The sequence below is a fragment of the Camelus bactrianus genome, chromosome 22, assembly GCF_048773025.1.
Source record: "Camelus bactrianus isolate YW-2024 breed Bactrian camel chromosome 22, ASM4877302v1, whole genome shotgun sequence".
NCBI lineage: Eukaryota > Metazoa > Chordata > Mammalia > Artiodactyla > Camelidae > Camelus > Camelus bactrianus.
In genome coordinates, this window is record NC_133560.1 from 20,749,677 (window position 1) to 20,769,167 (window position 19,491).

The 19,491-nt window shown below is 56.3% G+C and overlaps 2 protein-coding genes and 1 long non-coding RNA gene across 3 annotated transcripts; 2 read left to right on the plus strand and 1 right to left on the minus strand.

Annotated features, from left to right (window-relative positions):
• Positions 1 to 646: 646 nt before the first annotated feature.
• LOC141574654 (uncharacterized) lies at positions 647 to 14,701 on the minus strand. The gene is made up of 4 exons (XR_012501612.1): positions 14,565 to 14,701; positions 2,589 to 2,787; positions 2,083 to 2,239; positions 647 to 1,179 (listed from the first exon to the last, which is right to left on the minus strand). It is a non-coding gene; the product is annotated as an uncharacterized LOC141574654 (long non-coding RNA).
• IQCN (IQ motif containing N) lies at positions 1,001 to 13,711 on the plus strand. Its single transcript, XM_074350408.1, has 2 exons — positions 1,001 to 1,139; positions 2,376 to 13,711. Exon 2 carries the CDS (start codon positions 2,406 to 2,408, stop codon positions 13,626 to 13,628), a length of 11,223 nt encoding a protein of 3,740 aa, XP_074206509.1. The 5' UTR covers positions 1,001 to 1,139; positions 2,376 to 2,405; the 3' UTR covers positions 13,629 to 13,711.
• On the plus strand, positions 14,575 to 18,839 carry CIST1 (colon, intestine and stomach enriched 1). The gene is made up of 4 exons (XM_045508167.2): positions 14,575 to 14,707; positions 16,939 to 17,346; positions 18,424 to 18,575; positions 18,693 to 18,839. The coding sequence occupies exons 1-4, from the start codon at positions 14,602 to 14,604 to the stop codon at positions 18,705 to 18,707; spliced, it is 681 nt and encodes a 226-aa protein (XP_045364123.1). The 5' UTR covers positions 14,575 to 14,601; the 3' UTR covers positions 18,708 to 18,839.
• The last annotated feature ends 652 nt before the right edge of the window (positions 18,840 to 19,491 follow it).

Genomic DNA, 19,491 nt, shown 5'->3' on the forward strand with positions numbered 1-19,491 from the left:
TTGGGTGTCCTTTTTGAAAAATCATGTGACTATCTTTTTTTCCCCCTTAATGGAGGTTCTGGGGACTGAACCCAGGACCTTGTGCATGCCAAGCATGCACTCTACCACTTGAGCTATACCCTCCCCACTCCTTCTGTTTCCTTTTAAATGGCCTATAATTGGAATAACCAGTTTATCCTCTTTTATGTCCAGCTTCTTTCGCTCAAAACAATGTGAGATGTATTCATACTGTTGACCTCGTGGGTCATTGATTTATAAATAAGTCAATATTTCTATTTATTTATATTAATACATTGATGAATATACAGCTGATTTATTCACTATTCTGTTGATGGGCAATTGGATCGTTTCTGGTTTGGGATGAATATAAACACTTGGACCTCTTGAGTCTATTCGTCAGGGTGGGATTGATGAGTAATCTTCAAGATTATCATTAGTTTCCCCAAGTGGTTGTAACATGTTCATCTCTTAAATTTTAGCCATTCTTGTGTATCTGGATACCATTTCTAATGGCTGGATAGCACACCACTGTATGAATGTTCTACTGATTATTCTACTGATTAATTTCAGACATCTCCTGTTAATAAGCATTTGGGTTGTTTCAGTTTTGACTCTTCTAAACAATGCAGCAATGAACATCCTTAAACACCGTTCTTTATGCACTTGTAATTGACCCCTTAGCAATCACCTTTTTGGTTATTTCCAGTTGTTTTGTTTTTAGGTACAAAATAACACTGGAATAAACGTCCTTGCACCTTCATCTTTGTAAACTTAAAGTCTTTTTTTTTTAACCCAAAGACATGCATGTAGAGTAGATGCACTGACAGTTGTAGCAGAAGTGTTCATTTTTGACGATGGCTTTACCCCACCCTATGGCCTGACTGGTATTTCTCTAGTTTTACCTCTGAATGCATAAGTTTTGCAAAAAAAAAAATAAAGATTCTTGTTTTGTTAGAGAATTTAGGTTTTTTAGCTTTTAACATCTCTTCTCACATTGTTCTTGGGGACAGAGCCAGCCCAGGGCAGTGTTGCTGCACATTGCGTGGGATGAAGGGCTGAAAGCTGCTTCCTCTTGCAAGCTGGCTTCTGAGATTGCACCTTCTCCTCCTGCTCCTCTTCCAACTCTATGACCCTCCAAGGTATGAAGTCTAGTTGGTCCAGCCGGAAGGGGGAAAACTTCTGCAAAATAAATGTGTTATGCTCCAGATTATATATCAGGGCTTCTTGACAGTGTCTGAACTCTCTCTGCACCAAGGTCCTTCTGAAAGCCAGTCATCCCCTCATCCATCTTTCTACCCATCCTTCCATCTGCCATTGATCTATCCATCATCTATCAGTTATCCACTATCCATTCACTGATTCACCCAGCTGTTCATCAATCCACCTCCTATTCATTTATCTCTTTACCAATTCCTTCATCTTTCTTCATTCACACACTCATTTATCTACTCAGATTTCATCCACCTGTCCACCCACTCACCTATCCTCCCTCCATCTATCCATTTATGCCTCCACGCACCCATCCATCCATTTATCTATCTACTCATCTATCCATCCATCCATTCCTCCATCCGTCTATCCATTTATCCATCCATGCACCCAACTACACATCCATCCCATTTATCTGTTTACCCACTCATCCATCCATTTATCCATCCATCTATGGGTCCATTTCCTTATTTACTGATCTGTTCATCAGTTCAGCCATCAACTTCCTTTACTCATCCATTTTTGATCCAACCCTTCATCCATCCTTCCAACGCATCCAACATTCATTCATCCACTGATTTATCCACTCAGTATCTAGTCCTGCCCATCTATCCATCCAACTTTCAATCTCTCACCCACTCATATATTAGTCAAGGTAGCCACCCAGCCACTATCCACCTGTTCACAGCCTGGAGCCAGGTCTTGTGACTGAGATGGGGACAGAGAAATGACTCAGATTTGGTTCCTGCCTTCTAGGAATTCACAGTCAATGGGAAAGGCAAATAATAACACCACGCACACACACGCACACAATGTGCACATATACACACAAACAAGATATTTCCAAAACAGTGTGATCAATGCTGTACTCACAGTATGCTCCAGATACAGAGGAAGATTGAAAAGCTGGTAGGTGGTTGGCCATTCAGGCGAGAATGTGCACTGCATGCTAGTGTCGAAGTAGCTACAGGATGATGGGGAGATATAGGGACCAAAGGCCACCTGGGCATGTGGCCAGGAGAGAGAGGGCCTGCAAAAGAGAGGAGGAAGACTGCAAGGTGCCAGGAACAAGAAGAAATAGGTCCAAGAGTGAGCACATACCCCAGGCAGGAGACCTTGTGTCTGCTGGCCCTACTCCCTGACTGCCTCCCTGCCACCTTCCACAGGCAGAGCTGACCCGCCTAGGAACCAAGACAATGCAGCAAGCAACACAGCTACAGGTGCCACCCAGTGGGCAGAGCTCCCACCAGCCCATCCCTAATCTTCAAGACAAAGCGGGGACACCACGTCCACAGCCCCAGCACCAGCCACCTGCATCCAAGGAGACCCTCCTGCAACAGCCTGACAAGGACAAGACGGTGGCTCGCCATATCCCACACCTCCGGGCTGTGGTCGAGAGCCAGGCCTTCAAGAATGTCCTGGTGGACGAGATGGACATGATGCTTTCCCGCGCAGCCACCCTCATCCAGGCCAACTGGAGGGGCTACCGGCTCCGGCAGAAGCTGATCTCTCAGATGATGGCGGCCAAGGCCATCCAGGAGGCCTGGCGACGCTTCAACACCAGGCGCCTCCTCCGATCTGGCAAGACGGTGGAGAAAAGAGTGAAAATGGAGGAGAGGGACATTCCTTACCACCCACCCCAGCAGGTGCGGTTCCAGCATCCAGAAGAGGGCAAATCCCTTCTGGCCCCACCCATCATGCTGAGCAAGGAGACTCAGTTCCCATCCTCTGACAGCCTGGCCACTTACACCGAACAGCTGGCCCTGCTACAGTCCCAGGGCATGTCACAGCCTGGTGTGCAGGCTACATGTGCCGTTGGAGGCCCCAGTGTCACCTTCCTGCCACATCAAGCTGTCGCCATCAAACTTCCATGTCCAGTGAGTCTAGAGGCAAAGTGCCACCCATGCCTGCTGACAGGAACTGTCAGAAGTTCCTGCGTTGTCCATGTAGAAGGCGACACAACAAAGACCAAGCCAGTAACTGGCAGAGCCAACAAGGCAGGAGCCACAGGGCCACCACTGTCCGGAAGGTATGCCCAGGCAGTACATGGACAGCTCAAGACCCAGACTCAGGCCCACATGGAAGCAGAGGTCTTCAAAGCCCCACCCCAGACAGGCCCAACATCTGTGATAACCAAGACCCCACCCCAACCAGTGCCCACCATAACAGTCACCAAGACCCCGCTTCAGATGTACCCAGCAGCCAGGATAACCAAGACCCCACTCCAGCCTTGCCCAGTGCCCATGGTAACAATAACCAAGACCCCACTCCAGGTACACCTGGCAGCTCCAGTGACCAAGACCCCAGCCCAGACATACCCGGCAGCCACAGTGACCAAGACCCCACTCCAGTCATGCCTGGCGGCCATGATGAACAAGATCCCACCCCAGCCATGCCCGGCACCAATGGTAACAATAACCAAGACCCCACCCCAAGTGTACCCGGCAGCCCCAGTGACTAAGACTCCACCCCAGACGTACCCACCAGCCATGATGACCAAGACCCCACTCCAGTCGTGCCTGGCAGCCATGATGAACAAGATCCAATCCCAGCCGTGCCCAGCACCTGCAATAACAATAACCAAGACCCCACCCCAGCCATGCCCAGTAACCCCAATGACCAAGACCCCAGTCCAGATGCGGCCAACAGCCTCAGTGACTAACACTTCACCTCAGACACGCCCAGCAGCCATGATGACCAAGATCCCACCCCAGTTATGCCTGTTGGCCTCAATGATCAAGTCCCCACCCCAGACACGCCCCACAGCCACCATGACCAAGACCCCGCCCCAGACGTGCATGGTGCCGATGATGGCCAAGACCTCACCCCAGATGCGCCCGGCAGCTACGATGACCAAGACCCAATTGCAGACATGTCAGGCAGCCACAATGGCCAAGACCCCATCTCATCAGATGCTCCAAGGAGGCTCGGTGACCAAGGCTCCTCCCCAGACACGCCTGGCAGCCATGATAACTAAGACCCCGGCACAGTTACGCTCAGTAGCCACCATCCTCAGGACCCTATGCCTGCCCCCTCCAGCAGCAGCTGAAAATCCGAAACCTTCACTTTCAGCAGCGGCAGCAGCAGGAATTCCTGACACCTCATCCCACACCTGTCTAAGTGGGCCAAAGACCAAGGCTGTGGGGAACACCAGGCAGGCAGCAGGGGTGGTCAAAGACTCGTCCCGCTCATATTTGACTGAGGGAAAGGTGAAATATTTCTCCCCGTCACATCTGGGGGCTGGGGCTCCCAAGGTTCCAGCCAAGCCTCCTTTGGAAGGTGAGAAAATCAAGGCCTTCTCCCAGAAACAAGTGAAAATGGAAACCGTGTTTGATACCAGTGTCGCCATGGAAATGCCTGGGGCTTTGTCCTGGGCAAAAGTGGCTGAGGACAGGAACAAGCAGGCCCACCTGAGGGCTGATATCATGAAGATCCAATCCCGGGTGTATGCGCCTGTAGAAACAGCTGTGGTGCCCCAGGCACAGCTGGACACGTGTCCCGACAGAGTTTCGCCTCCGGCACAGCCAGGCTCATGTTCAACCACCATCTCATCCCAGAGACATCTGCTCGCTGAGCTGACCAGGGCTCTGCCCCAGGCCCACTTGGGCACGTGTCTGTCCAAGCCCCTATCCCAGGCATATCTGTCTACCAAGCTGACCAAAGCCCCGTCCCAGGGGTATCCACCGTCACCTGCTGAGCTGACTGCAGCCCCAGCCCAGCCACATCTAGCCACGTGTCTGTCCAAGGTGCAGTCCCAGGCCCACCTGCCCACCAAGCTGACCAAAGCTCAGTCCCAGGCACAGCTGGTCACAGGAGCGATAAAGATCCAGTCCCAAGCCCATCTGCCCGCAGGGCTGACTAAGGCGCAGTCCCAGGCCCAGCTGGTCACAGAAACAGCCAAGTGCCTCCATGCAGCCCACCAGGCTGCCGAGCTCAGCAGCAAGACCCAGTCCCAGCCACTCCTGATTGGGTTCAAAGCTTCCACCCAGCCCTGCCAGCACATCAGTGCCCTGGGCACTCTGCCCCGAGCCAAGCCAGAGGACAGACTGACCCAGCTCCCGTCCCATAGCCATGTGCAGGCCAAGGCCACCCAGGGCCCATGCCAGGGGGTCTCTGAGACCCAGAACGTGCTGGTGCCTCTGCTGGCATCTGCTGGGCACACCACGTGCAACGTCGAATCCTGGGGGGACAGCGGGGCCACCCGGGCCCAGCCGTCAATGACCAGCTCGGCCCCGCCCTGCCAGGAGGAGCTGGCAGCCTCCCAGCTGGCCTCCCTATGTGCTGAGCTAGCCGCCGTGCTGGGCTCCCAGGAGGACCTCCGTGCCCTGCTGGCGAAAGCCCTCTCCCAAGGGGAAGTGAGGGCGGCCCTGAACCAGGCCCTGTCCAAAGAAGTCTTGGGAGCCACAATGGCCAAGGCCCTGCCCCAGGGCATCCTGGGCACGGCACTGGTGAAGGCGCTGTCCTGGGGCGAGCTGGGCACCACCCTGTCCCGCGCCTTGTCCCAGGGTGAGCTGCGGGCGGAACTCACTAAGGCCATTCAAGGCCGACTGGCGGATGTGCTCAGCAAGGCCCTGACGGAGGAGGAGAGGGCCACCTTCAACCAGGCCCTGTGTCAGGGGGAGCTGGGCGCTGTTCTGAGCCAGTCTTTGTCTCAGGCAGCCTTGAGGTCTGGAGTTGTCCTTCCCAAGGCTGCCTCGAAAACAGCGGGAAGCAGGATGACGGTGATGCCGACCCCAGTGGAGGTGGACTACAGGGGGAGCCCGTCGGCTGCCTGGGGGCCCACCCTGGGCTCCATGAGACTACAGCCTGGCAAGGTCAGGTTTCCTTGGGGTGGGGCGTGGGAGGGCTTTGTCACCAACTGGCCCTCTGGGCTCTTGGGAGAGATGGGGGATGGGGCCATGCTCGTGGGGTCACCCTGCTCATCAGTGGTCTCTGTGGGAGCCTTATTGATTGGTAAGGTGGTCACCACCATTCATCAGTATTTCCTGCTCGCTGCCCTGGACCCCACTCTGTCATGGGAGATGGGGCCTAGCAGGGACTCCTTAAACCTAAGCTCTGGGGTGAACGAGAATGTGTGCCTGCACCCAGGGGCCAGTAAATTGGCATCAGATCTCAACCCCGTGTTGAGTGACATTGACTCCAATTTGCCCAAGTCACCCCACCAGCATCCTCCCTGCAGTATTTGGCAGCCGCTCACTGCCAATGGTGTGGGCCCTAGCACCAGCCGGCCATCATTGGCCGGTGGTGGCATGACCCCGAGTTCCCACAATCCACCTGAGGTCAGCACGGTGGCCCCACGTCCATGGGCGTCGTCGAGGGAGGGCAGGGTGGCACCAGCCAAGCTTCCCAGAACTACAGGTGGTAGGAGGGCCACCCACTCCCACCAGTGTGCTGCCACTTCTGGGGGGTCTGCTTGCTGGTGTCAGCCCTCAGGGGTTGGCAGGGTGCCCCCTGGTATGTGTCGATCTTCAGTGGCCAAGGGTCCCCAACAGCCATCCATGGTCCCCAAGGAGATCCTGCAGAGGACTCAGTCCCCCAATCATAGACGGGCCTCCATGGGCACTAGGGAGATGACCAACAAGGTAACCCCAAGTCCACCGCATGCCACCACGGTGACCAAGGTGCCCCTAATCCAACCACAGGCGCCCAAGGCCTGTGTCATAACCCCAGGTCTTCGGCCTGATTCCATGGCCCCTGGTCATCACTGGGCACTCAAGACTCAGGTTGATCCCAGGGTTTTCCAAGCCTCCTCAGGCAAGAGGTTGGCACTGACCCTTCCCCGTGTAGCCATCTCCAGGCAAGAGAAGAATCAAACCCGGGGGACCATTTCCAGTGGATGCTGCCCACAGGAGCTGGTGACTAACCATATACTCAAGGAACTGGTGGCCAGTTTACCACAGGGTTCAGACAGTGACCTGGCCAGGAGCTTCTCCCAGGGCTCCACAGGCTATGGCCCCAATGTGAGCAATTCCCAGAGCTCACTGTGTAGTTGCAGTTCACTCAGCCTTTCCACCATGTCTGTGGCCAGCTTGACCACTGTAGACCTGGTGGAAGGGGAGTCCTGGGAAGCCAGTTTGGACAAGGACTTTCATCAAGATGCTCTCCTCTCTGGAGAGGCCAGGGATAAATCCCAGGGACCCGGAAATATGGAAGAGATTGAGAGAGCAGGTGTTGGGCACGTGACCCTAAACCTCCACGACCAGTCCTCTGGAGCCTCAGAGCTGATCCCCATTCTGCATCACAGCTCAGTGTCCAGTCGCATGACCTTGAGTGTCCACTGGGGCTCAGATGACTGGGATGAGGGAAATATGTCCTCAGGCCAAAGCTCCATGGATCTGAGGGAGAGCTTGTCCCAGAAACCCTATAAGGCTGGGTTGACAAGAAGTCTGTCTTTTAATAATGTCCCTACTGCATATCAGTGGTCATCTGTGGCCAGTAGGTTAACACCATGCCTATCACAACCCACAATAGCCAGTAAGGTGGCCCCAAACCCAAGCCAGCCTTCTATGGCCAGTAGGGTCATCCCCAGCCTATCTGAGCTCTCTATGGCCAGTAAGATGACTCCCACCCTAGGTGTACCATCTAAAACCAATAGGGTGGACCTCTGCCTAGCCCAGCCATGTAGGGTCAGTGGGGTGGCCATTAGCCTAGGCCAGCCACCTGTGATATGTGAAGTGGCCCCCAGCCTACCTCAGCTATCAATGACTGATGAGGTGGCACCCAGCTTTGCCCAGCCATTGATGGCTGGTGGGGTCGCCCTCAGCCTAGCCCAGCCACCTGTGACCAGTGGGGTGGCCCCCAGCCTAGCCCAGCCACCTGTGACTGGTGGAGTGACCCCCAGCCTAGCCCAGACATCTATGACCGGTGGGGTCACTCCCAGCCAAGCCCAGCCATCTGCAACCAGTGGGGTGACCCCTAGCCTACCCCAGCTATCTGTGACCAGTGCGGTGACCCCCAGCCTAGCCCAGCCACCTGTGACCAGTGGGGTGACCCCCAGCCTAGCCCAGCCACTTGTGACTGGTGGGGTGACCCCCACCCTAACCCAGCCATCTACGACCAGTGGGGTCACTCCCAGCCTAGCCCAGCCACCTGTGACCGGTGGGGTGACCCCCAGCCTAGCCCAGCCACTTGTGACTGGTGGGGTGAACCCCAGCCTAGCCCAGCCATCTATGACAGGTGGGGTCACTCCCAGCCGAGCTCAGCCATCTGCAACCAGTGGGGTGACCCCCAGCCTGTCCCAGCTATCTGTGACTGGTGGGGTGACCCCCAGCCTAGCCCAGCCATCTACGACCAGTGGGGTCACTCCCAGCGTAGCCCAGCCACCTATGACCAGTGAGGTGACCCCTAGCCTAACCCAGCTATCTGTGACCAATGGGGTGACCCCCAGCCTAGCCCAGCCATCTATGACCGGTGGAGTCACTCCCAGCCGAGCTCAGCCACCTGCAACCAGTTGGGTGACCCCTAGCCTAGCCCAGCTATCTGTGACCGGTGGGGTGACCCCCAGCCTAGCCCAGCCATTTATGACCGGTGGGGTGACTCCCAGCCTAGACCAGCCATCTATGACCGGTGGGGTGACCCCCAGCCTAGACCAGCCATCTCTAACCAGTGGGGTGACCCCCAGCCTAGCCCAGCCACCTGTAGCTGGTGGGATTGCCTCCAGCCTAGGCCAGACATCTATGATCAGTAGAGTGGCCCCCAGCCTTGCCCATCCAGCTATGACCAGTGAGATAACTCCCAGCCTAGCCCAGCCACATATGACCAGTAGAGTGGACCTTAGCCTAGGTCAACCATCAATGGCCGCTGGTGTAACTCCAAGCACAGTCCAGCCATCCATGAGAGATGGGATGACCCCCAGCCTAGCCCAGCCATCTGTGCCTGGTGGGGTGGCCCCCAGCTTAGCACAGACATTTATGACTGGGGGGGTTGTCCCCAACCTAGGCCAGACATCTAGGGTTGGTGGGGTGGCCCCCAGTCTGGCCCAGTCATCTATGACCATTGGGGTCACCCCTAGCCTAGGCCAGCCATATTTGACCATTGGGATGACCCCCTGTCTAGCCCAGCCATCCTTTGCTGGTGGGGTGGCTCCTAGCTTAGGCCAGCCTTCTATGGCTTGTGTGGTGGCCCCCAGCCTAAGCCAGCCATCTTTGACCAGTAGGGGGCCCCCCAGCCAGGCCCAGTCACCTGTGACCAGCGGTGCGGGTTGTGCACTCAGTCAGCCAAGTTGGGCCCCTAGGGTGGGTTCAAATCTACCATCATCAAGGGTGAACGCAGTGGCTCCCACTCTGAGTCATTCATCATTTGCCATTGAAGTCACCTCCTGTACACCGTATCCATCACTGACTAATGGCTTGGGCCAGGGTCTGAGCCAGCCAACCATGTCTACTAGGGTGGACCCATGTCAAGATCCTCTGATGGTTAGTGGGGTGGCCTCAAATCCCCAGGCCCCTGAGTTCAGCGAGATATCCCTTGGGTTTTATCAGCCACACAGTATTGGTGGAAGGCGCCCAAGCATAACTGAACAGTCTGCTGTCACAGTTTCAGCTCCAAATCTCTACCAGGCATCTATTACCAGTGGAGGGGACTCTTGTCTGGGCCAGGGAACCAGCATATCTCAGGGGATTCTGTTCCAGGGTATGGCTGCAAGCATGTCCCAGGGCACCATGGCTGCTGGCACGCTCCCGGGTGTGTCTCAGGGGACTCTGGCGGCTGGCATGTTTCTTAGTATGTCTCGAGTACCTATGTCTCCTGGCATGAGCAGGAGTATGTGCCGGAGAAGTGTGGCAACTGGTATGGGCCCAAGACAATCTCAAGGGGCCAGGGGCGTGGCTCCCCTCACATCCCGGGCCTCACTGGCCAGTGCCCCTTTGATTCATCAACCAGTCTCAGGGGTGCGCCCTGGCTTTTCTCAGGCTTCAGTGCCCAGTGGACTGGATATGAGTTTGTCCAAGTTTTCCCTGAGCAGTGTGAGTCCCAGTATATCTCAGATCAAAGGTAGTCTCCCAATACCTTTGGACCACCAGTGTCCTTCTGTGTCCACAATCTCCACATCCAGTTATCAACAAGCACACGGTGGCAGTCAGCAGCCTGGGATGGGCATAACCAGAGGTGTGGTGCCAGGTTCTGTAGCCAGTAGGATTTCCACGGCTGTGGCCCCAGGTTCTATGGCTGAGGGCATGGCCCCTAGCCCTCCCCCAGGGTCCGTGATCAGGGGCGTGGGCCAGAGCCTTCCTCCAGGGTCCATGGTGACCTGTGTGGCCCCCAGCCTTCCACCAGGTTATATGATCAATGGTGTGGTTCAGACCCTCCTTCCAGGGTCTGTGATCAGCAGCATGGGCCAGGGCCTCCCTCCAGGGCCTGTGATCAGTGGCATAGGCCAGGGCCCCCCTCCAGGGCCTGTGATCAGTGGCATAGGCCAGGGCCCCCCTCCAGGGCCTGTGATCGGTGGCATGGGCCAGGGCCCCCCTCCAGGGCCTGTGATTGGTGGCATGGGCCAGGGCCCCCCTCCAGGGTCTGTGATCGGTGGCATGGGCCAGGGCCCCCCTCCAGGGTCTGTGATCTGTGGCATGGGCCAGGGCCCCCCTCCAGGGTCTGTGATCTGTAGCATAGGCCAGGGCCCCCCTCCAGGGCCTGTGATCGGTGGCATGGGCCAGGGCCTCCCTCCAGGGCCTGTGATCGGTGGCATGGGCCAGGGCCCCCCTCCAGGGTCTGTGATCTGTGGCATAGGCCAGGGCCCCCCTCCAGGGTCTGTGATCTGTGGCATGGGCCAGGGCCTCCCTCCAGGGCCTGTGATCGGTGGCATGGGCCAGGGCTTCCCTCCAGGGTCTGTGGCCAATGGCATGGCCAGAACGCTGTCTCCAAGTTCCGTGGTGACTGGGGTGTCCCCTAGTCCGATTGCAGCCTCTGGTGCTGGTGGGAAGAGGCAAGGTCTCTCTGTAAGACCCTCAGCCAGTCTAACTGCTCCAAACCTGCTCCTAGGTTCAGCAGCAAGTGGGGTGGGCCCAGGTATCCCACCTGGTCCTGTGGCCTCTAGTATGGCCCCATCATCTATGAATCAGAGCCTGGTTCTGGGGTCCATGGCTAGTGCAGCTGGTCCACCCTCCACAGTCAGAAGCATGGCCCAGGGCCTTCCCCACGGGTCCCTGCTGATTGGGATCACCCCCCGTCCATATCATGGAATCCTGTCAGGGGAAGGTTCTACAGCCTCTTTCCAAGCATCCCATGCCACTGGCCTGGCTCAAGTTCATCCCCAGACCTTGGAAGCTAATGGCACAGCCAAGGGAGTGCACCAAGTGCCCACGGTTCTGCAAAAAGCCTCAGAGTTGAGCCAGGCTCTTGGGATGATGCCATTTGAGACCATAGGCAGACAGACAGGGATGAAGCCAGAGGACGTGGACAAGGTTCTGCCCCAGGAGTCCATATCCAGAAGGGGGTCTGAGGTACTTGAGGCAACCCCGTGGATGTACCATAGTCCCCTGGCAACTGACATCGACTATGGCCATGACTTCCCTCCAGAGGACGAGACTCTTCCCAAAGGCCAGAGGCCGCTGTTGAAGGAGGTGGCTCCAAGCCAAGCTAAGTCTATGGCCAGTGGCATGGCCTCTGTCCCTCCCCAGTCTCTGAGTTTTGCCAAGAACTCCATCGCCAGTGGTGGCACCCCAGCCCTGCAGCAGAAGACAGCAACCAGTTGGGGGGCCCACAGTTCTCACTCTGTGGCTGCCAGCAGGGTCCCTGGTGTTCATCAGCAGGCATCGGTGCCTCACGTTGTGCCCCGGAGCCCCTCAGTGGCTCGTGTGGTGCCCCGGAGTCCCTCGGCTTATCAAAAGGCTTTGGTGGCTCACATTGTGCCCCGGAGCCCCTCAGTGGCTCACGTGCCCCGGAGCCACTCCCGTGGGATGATGGCTTCTGCTGTAGTCTCAAGGTCACCCAAGCTGGCCAGTTTGCACCCAGGGTCTGTGGCTGGGATGGGGACCCCAAGCACTTCTCGGAGGTCAGGGGCCACCAGCGTGTCCTCACATGTGCCACTTCATCCACCCCTGGCTAGAGGGGTAGCGCCCCGTGGGTTCCAGAAGGAAGCCATCCCCAGCGCACTCTGGAAGCCAGTGTCTGGGGACCTGATTCAGAATGGCCACAGGTATCTTAGCCATAGAAAATCCTACAGGTCCATGCATGGTATCCCTGTCCCACAGAGGCCAGAAAATTCTGTGGCAAAGATTGTGCCCTCCCATCAGGTGCAGGAGGATGCCTCCAAGTCCTCACAGGAAGTTCTTAAAAATTCCATAGGCGCACCGGTGGCCATAATGCCAATCATCCGCACGGCCATCCCTAGGCTGAACCTGGGGGCTCGGAGGGTGTCTCTGGGCTATGAGTCTTCACCGAGTGGTTCCCTGCGACCCCTTTTTAACCAGAAGTTGCTGCTGGGATCTCAGGACTCCCATAGCTCTGTGGCTCCTGTAGACAGTCACAGGGCCTCCCTGACTCCCACTGTACTCCAGGGCCCTAAGGACGCTGGCGTATCTGGTGGCCAAGCGTGGAACTCCGTCGTCCCCAGTGTAGCGGTTGGGCGCAGGAACAGCACCGTGGCCCCTTGTGGTGCGTGGGAGCCACCCAGGGACGCTGTGCCATGGGATGCCATGGGCAGCAAAGTGGCAGTGGATCCCAGACAGCCAGGGGAGCTGGTGGCGTCAGTGCAGGCTGTGGAGAAGATAATCATCCACGCCGTGGTCATTATCCAGGCATGTACACGAGGCTACCTGGTGCGCCGTACCATCAAGATTTGGCACCAGTGGGCCATCATCATCCAGGCTGCCTGGCGTGGCTACTGTGTGCGGCGGGACCTGGCCCGGCTCTGCAGGGCTGTCACAATAATCCAGGCTGCATGGCGAGGCTTCTGCACCCGCCGGAGTCATGCTCAGCAAATGCTGCTCCCAAGCATGTGGGCGGAGGTGGGCGCCAGGGCCAGGTCTACATCTGACCACCGCTGCTTCCAGTCCTGCCAGCCACATGACTGTACCCTCTGCCGGTCACTGAGCTCCGGGCTGGGGAGCCCACCCAGCGTGGTGATGCTTGTGGGATCCAGCCCCCGCACGTGCCACATGTGTGGCCACACCCTGCCCACGAGAGTGGTGCATGGCATGGGCCGGGGTGCTGCGGTCCAGGCTGTCATGCCTCGGAGCTGCATTACCCAGTCAACACCTCGGAGCCCCCGCCAACCCCATCCCCCGAACAAGGCGGCCACGGCCATCCAGTCCGCCTGGAGGGGCTTCACTGTACGCCGCCGGCTGAAGCAGCAACAGCTAGCAGCCAAGACGCTTCAAGCCACCTGGCGCGGCCACTCCACCCGGGCTTCCCTCACCACGGATGCACTTTTGGGATCGGCGATGTCGGACAACTCGCGACACACGCAGTGGCCTGGCATCTAGGACCTTGGCTTCCTAATCGGGGGACACCAGGGGAGGGGCCGTGTGGCTCTCTGTATCTAATGAATAAAGCCCTCCACAGCCTGCGTCTTGGTCCAGTTGTGCTTATGGGGGCATCTTGGGCATGATGTGGGGGGAAATTAGGGAAATCTGGAACATCCTGGACAGGAGGGGCCTCCCAACTTCCAACCATGCTGTTGGCACCCGGGGTCTATTGCTAGGGTGGGAACCCTAAGCCTTTCCCAGAGGTCATGGCTGCCAGCGTGGCCTCACATGTCCCATCGTGTCCATCCATGGCTAATGGGGCAGCGTCCAGTCAGTTCCAGATGGAAGCCACCCCCAGGGCACTCCAGAAGCCAGTATCTGGGGACCTGGCCTACAAGGACCACCATGAGTCTCTTGGCCATAGAAAACCCAACAGGTGCATGCATGGGTGCCTCATTTGGGAAATGCTAGAGGTCTCCTGATTCGGGATGCTGCACCCACCCCCAATGAGCTGCCGTCTGGGTGAGAGAGAGACGGACACAGACATCCCCAGCCGGTGGGGTCAGGGACAGGGCAGAGATGTAGGGAGGAGGTTTGGGGGCACCCGGAGGGGACAGCCTGGCCAAGAGGAGGAGCAGAGGGGGTGACAGCATGGGTTTGGGGCAGCTATGGAGGAGGCCATGGAGTGGTGGGGGCTCCAGGGGAGAACGGGAAATAGAAGGGGCAGGGGACAAGCAGAGTGTAAAGCCTCAGGGTCGTAAACCAGACGGGTTTGTTAGAAGTGGGGGGTGGGGTCCAGGTGGAGGGGGGGCTCAGAAATGTCATCCCTGGTGAACAGTAGCGCCCCCAAGAGGCCCTGCGTCCTGAGGCCCCGCCTCCGCTTCTCCCCGAGTAGCCCCGCAAGCCGCCAGCAGGGGGCGCGCACGAGTAAAGAGCAGTCACCCGGCCACACACCTGTACAGAGCGCGCCGTCCCCACTCCCCACGCCGGAATGGCTGGCTCCCAGCTGCCGCCACCGCTTCTGCTGCTGGCTTTGGTATTGCTGCTGCCGCCGAAAACTAGTACGACTCTCAGTCCTCACACTGTCACCTCTACAGGTAAGAACAGGAAAGAAAGAGCCACGGCTTCCAGGAAGCTGAGCATATGGCCTAGCCACACACCTGTCGTCTGGACTCCTACCTCAGGCCGCGCTGATGGGCCAGCCTCCCCCTCCTGCCCAAAAAGGGTTGCTCCTTCTCTCAGAAGCAAGGTGGGGAGGTCATGGGAACTGCTGGAGCACCACCCCCCTCCACCCCTGACCCCAGCCCTGCTGAGGCTGCCTGTTCAATGAACCCCGGCATGACCTGAGCCAGTGAGAGGCTGGTGACAGCCTCATACCCAGTTTGAAATTCTGTTTCAAACCTCAGTTTCTCTTAGCCAGCCCCCAAAGGGAGAAGGGTGAGGACTCCAGCACCATGAAGTGGGGAGGTGGGGAGAAGAGCTCACTTCCTGGTCACTGAGCATCTATGACTCCCAGGAGAAGTTCAGATGCCTGACTGAATTTCTTTCTGCTCCCCCATAAGACGGTTCCCAGTGTGGAGAAGAGTTGAACTTGCTGCATCCACTCCCCAGCCCTTCCATCCCACTAAGTCATCATTCTCTCTGATCCATGTCCCAGCCCCAAACCTGGAATATTAGAGTGGAGGCCACCATGCCTGAGACTTTTACAGCGGACAAGGATTTCGCTCAGAAGGCACCATGTTTATCCCCATTTCATAGCTTAGGCACTGAGCTGAGATCTCCCAGCCTGTTGCTGGACCCAGATTAGAACCAGTTGACTTGGCTCATGCCAGCTTCCTGGTCTGGGAGTCTCTGGGCAAAGCAAACTCCTGGCCAAGTGCACAGAAACAGCCCCATTTTACCTTCTGGTCAGCTCTCCAGCAGGCACTCAGCAGAGTTTGCGTCCTCCACCACCTCCTCTTTCCAGGCCCACTAGTTTTCTTCAGTTCCTTTAAAAGTTCAGCTCCCCAGAGTTCTGGTTTGGCTTGGGATCCACTGTGGCCCCTGAGTCCTCTTCATTTCAGCAGAAACCTCTTGTCATCTGGATTCCTCCTCAAATGATGGTAAGAGGAAGTTTGGGGAGGCTGGACTCTTAGTCCTTGACTCTTTGGAGGTCTCTGAGAGGCCCTCTTCCCACCTCCCAGTCACCTGGGACCAGACCCTCTACTATTCTGAGCCTCAGCTCCCCATCTATAAAATGGGGGTGAGGTCAGGCCAGCGCACCATGCCTCCTTTTTTTCAGGGGAGGATCAGGTTTATTTTTAAGTTTTTTAATAGCAGTAGTGGGGATTGAACCCAGGACCTCCACCGGTGAGCTATACACTCCACCCACCCCCACCATCCCTCTTCTAGATTCATCTGTTATTCCCAAAGGGCCTGGGAAACTGGACAGAGAAATAGGGGTCTACATGTGGACCCAGCCCTGTCCTGGGGCCAGTGCTGGGTATTATTTCCGCATTTCTGCTGCTTGGGGTGAGGCAGGGGAGGAAGCACAAAGATTGACCCAGGGCGGAGTGGGTAGGGGTGGGGCAAGGAGTGGTTGATGAATAAATTTACAAGTAGCTGAGGTGTCCAGCAGCCTGGAACTGGGAAGGAAGTAATTGCGGGAGATGGCCCATGAAATCTTTACTCACCCTCAACCTGGCCCCTGGGCTTGGTGTCTAGGATGGAGTAGGGACTAAGGAGCAGCTGGAGCAAGGGAGTGGGGGTTCCAGAGCCTTGATCTGCTGACTGTTCCTAGAGCCCTAGAGCTCTGTGCTCCCATGAAAACTCTGAGTTTAGCCATGGGGGACCTTCCAGGTACCTGGGGAAGAAGATAAGGGTGGATCCTCCCTGGATGCTCAGATGTGGATCTGTGCCACCCAACATTATTATGTGCCAGACCTGTGTGAACTCTCAGAGACTCTGACTTCCTGTGATGTCCATTTTACAGACAAGGAAACTGAGTCCCAGAAGGTTTAAAAGAGCTGTCCAACATGTTGCCTGGGTTGCAACTGTTCCCTATATCCAGAGGGCTTCTAGAGCCCTGAAGCAAGAGGAGGGGGCAGGGAGGGTCCAACCTGGACTGGAACCCTGACTGTGGGACTTCAGATAAGGAACTTCAGACAGGGCACCTCAGTTTCTGAGCACCGACATGGTGCACTAAGTCCTCCAACTCTCCTTAAACAGTGGGTGTTGATTATCCGGCATAATGGGGGAAGAGGCATCCAGAGGGGGGGTTGGGGCCAGAGTTGCACACCCTCATTCCTAATCATCTGCTCCCTGCACCCTGATGGTATCTTCCTTCCAGGTGTTACAGCCCCAGAGGCCACGAACTCAACTCATGAACCTCTGATTTCCTCCTCCAGCCACAGCTCCTCCAGTTTAGTGACAACCCGCCCCTTGAAATGGAGCCCAGAGACAGGCTCCACCACCCACCCTAGCACCCTTAGTTCAGAGGCAGATTCCACAACCTCCCACAGCCCCTCAAGTTCATGGGCAACCTCCACCATCCCACCCACCCTACTACAGTCAGAGACAATTACCCACCCCAGCTCTGGCTCCCCCAGTTCAGAGCTCCCCCCCACTCCCAACTCCAGCCCCCTGAGTTTCACCTCCTTCACCCTGCATTCGAGTCCTACTTACCCCAGCTCCAGCACGGGGCCTTTCTCCATGTCCTCAGCCACCGCTGATGGGACATCCGTGGCCTCTGGCCTTGGTGAGTGAGTATTGGAACATTTGGGCAGGTGAGAAGGGATGGTTGTTGGTACCAGGCTGCAGCTCTGAGATTGGCCACCAGGGGGAGACATAGTCCTAAGAATATGCTGGGAAGGGCCTCTTCCCACCCCCTGACGCCCCAACCCAGCATCACCTAAACCTCTTCAAGCCTTTTTCTTTCCATGCACATTTATGAAGCACGTAGAATGTGTCAGGTCCTGTGGGACCTAGTTATGTTGGGAGACGGTATAAGTAAATTATATACTTGTTTATAAAAGAACAAAATAGAGCAAGATTAGGGAATCAGAATGTGAGTGCAAAGGATTTGAAATTTTAAAAGACTATTCAGCAGAGGTCTTGGTTTGAAGGAGGTAAAGGAGGGAGCCATGCAGGTACCTAGGGGGAGAACAGCCCAGGCAGCAAGCACAGCAAGTGCAAAGGCCCTGAGGGAGAACTGAGCTGGGTGCATTTGAGGAAGAGTGAGGTAGCTGGAATGGGGCTAGTGGGTTACTAGTGAGGGGCAGTGATGGTGGGGAAGTTGCAGGGTGTGATCACATGGGGCCCCAGGGGTCTAATAGAGGCCAAGCATTTTCTGGGGGTCTAGAAAAATTGGCTTTCAAAATAGTATGTTTTCTCTAAAACATTACAAGCAGAGTGCAAATAGGAAGCATAATGACATTTTGCTTAAAGACACAGGATATAAGTCATCTTCACAAAGTGTCCAATTTTGGATGTATCCCAGAAGGTCATTGGGAACAGAGTTTCAGGTTGGATTTTTTTTTCTCCCAATTTGCAAGAGCTCCTAAGAGTGGCCAATAATGGCATCAGAAACACACTGAAGAAAATGAATTTCTTGTAGACAATATATTCAAAAGAGAAAGGAAAAGAAAGTAAGAAAGAAAAAAACAAAAGCAAAAGCAAAAGGATAAAAATGTGCTTGAAAGTGGTTACAGCAGTGACTGGAGAGGGAAGTAAGCACAGCTTCCTGAGAAGGGACTTAAAAGGCCCTGGGCCCTGGTGGGTGGCTCAGCTTTAGGAGGGGTGGGGTCCAGGGCTGACTCAGGGCTCCTCCCCTCAGCTCCAGGTGACACTGGGGCCCCCAAGTTACACAGAAACCCAGGTGTGGTGGTGGCCGTGTGTCTGCTGGTGTCTATTTTGCTCATCGGGTCTGTGGTAATGGCCGTGAAGTGCTGCCACAAAGACATGTCTGAGTTCCAGAGGATGGATGAGGTATCCATGGTGGGGGGAATGATGGGCTGGTGGGGGGTTGCCCTCCCAAGCAGGGCAAGACCCTGCTGCAAAGCCCACTGGTGCCTGAACACCCTCTTGTCTGCATTCCTCCTTCAGGAGACTGTCCACTGAAGGTCATCCTTTGCCCATCACCCACTGAAGTGATCCTCAGGAGGCTGAGAGAGAGGGGGCTTGGATGGAGCTGGGGCATCTGGAGAGGGGCAAGGCTTGTGGGAATAAAGCCCCTACTGTTCCTCTGTGGCATCCTGAGTCATTGATTCATTTGACAAACGTTTTTGAGTGCCTACTATGTGCTGGGGTCACAATGGGGACCATTTCTCCTACCTTGTGGGGCCAACAGTCTCAAGGAGGAGACAGACAACAGCCAGGGGATCAAATGACATAATTTCAGATGTCGCTGGGGGTCGCAAAGTCACAGATCGGGGTTGTGGCTGGATCCCAGGGGCCCATGTGTCCAGGTTTGCTGAGAAGGTAGGGAGGTCTCTCTGTAAGGTGATATTTGTGCCTAGACTTGAAAGGGGAGAAGGAGCCACCCTGGGGAAACCAGGGAAGATGTCCCAGGCAGCAGGCGCAGCAAATGCAAAGGCCCTGTGGTAGGAAAAACTTGGGGTGTTTGGAAAAACAACAAAGAGGTGAGCAGGACCAGAGCCAAGTGAGGGAGGGGTCCATGGGGCACCAGGTGGGCTATGGGAAAGAGTGTAAGTTTCAGCCAGAACTCTGGGGAAGATGGCAATGTGTTCTTGGGCAGTTCAGTGGCCATCTTCGACCATGGCAATGGGAAAAGCAGGCCCAGCTGGGGCTGCTGTGCGCTCCTGTTGGTGGGGCCAGACAGCAAAGTGGTGGGCTCACGCAGGTGCCGTTCCTCAGCTGACTTCCTGGTTAAGCGCTTGTGCAC

What these genes read in the sequence shown, in the direction of transcription:
- IQCN (XM_074350408.1), top strand. Translation starts at nt 2,406, where the DNA reads ATGCAGCAAGCAACACAGCTACAGGTGCCACCCAGTGGGCAGAGCTCC.
- CIST1 (XM_045508167.2), top strand. Translation starts at nt 14,602, where the DNA reads ATGGCTGGCTCCCAGCTGCCGCCACCGCTTCTGCTGCTGGCTTTGGTA. An exon ending in TCACACTGTCACCTCTACAG is followed by an intron (nt 14,708 to 16,938) that starts GTAAGAACAGGA and finishes TCTTCCTTCCAG; the next exon opens with GTGTTACAGCCCCAGAGGCC. An exon ending in ATCCGTGGCCTCTGGCCTTG is followed by an intron (nt 17,347 to 18,423) that starts GTGAGTGAGTAT and finishes TCCTCCCCTCAG; the next exon opens with CTCCAGGTGACACTGGGGCC.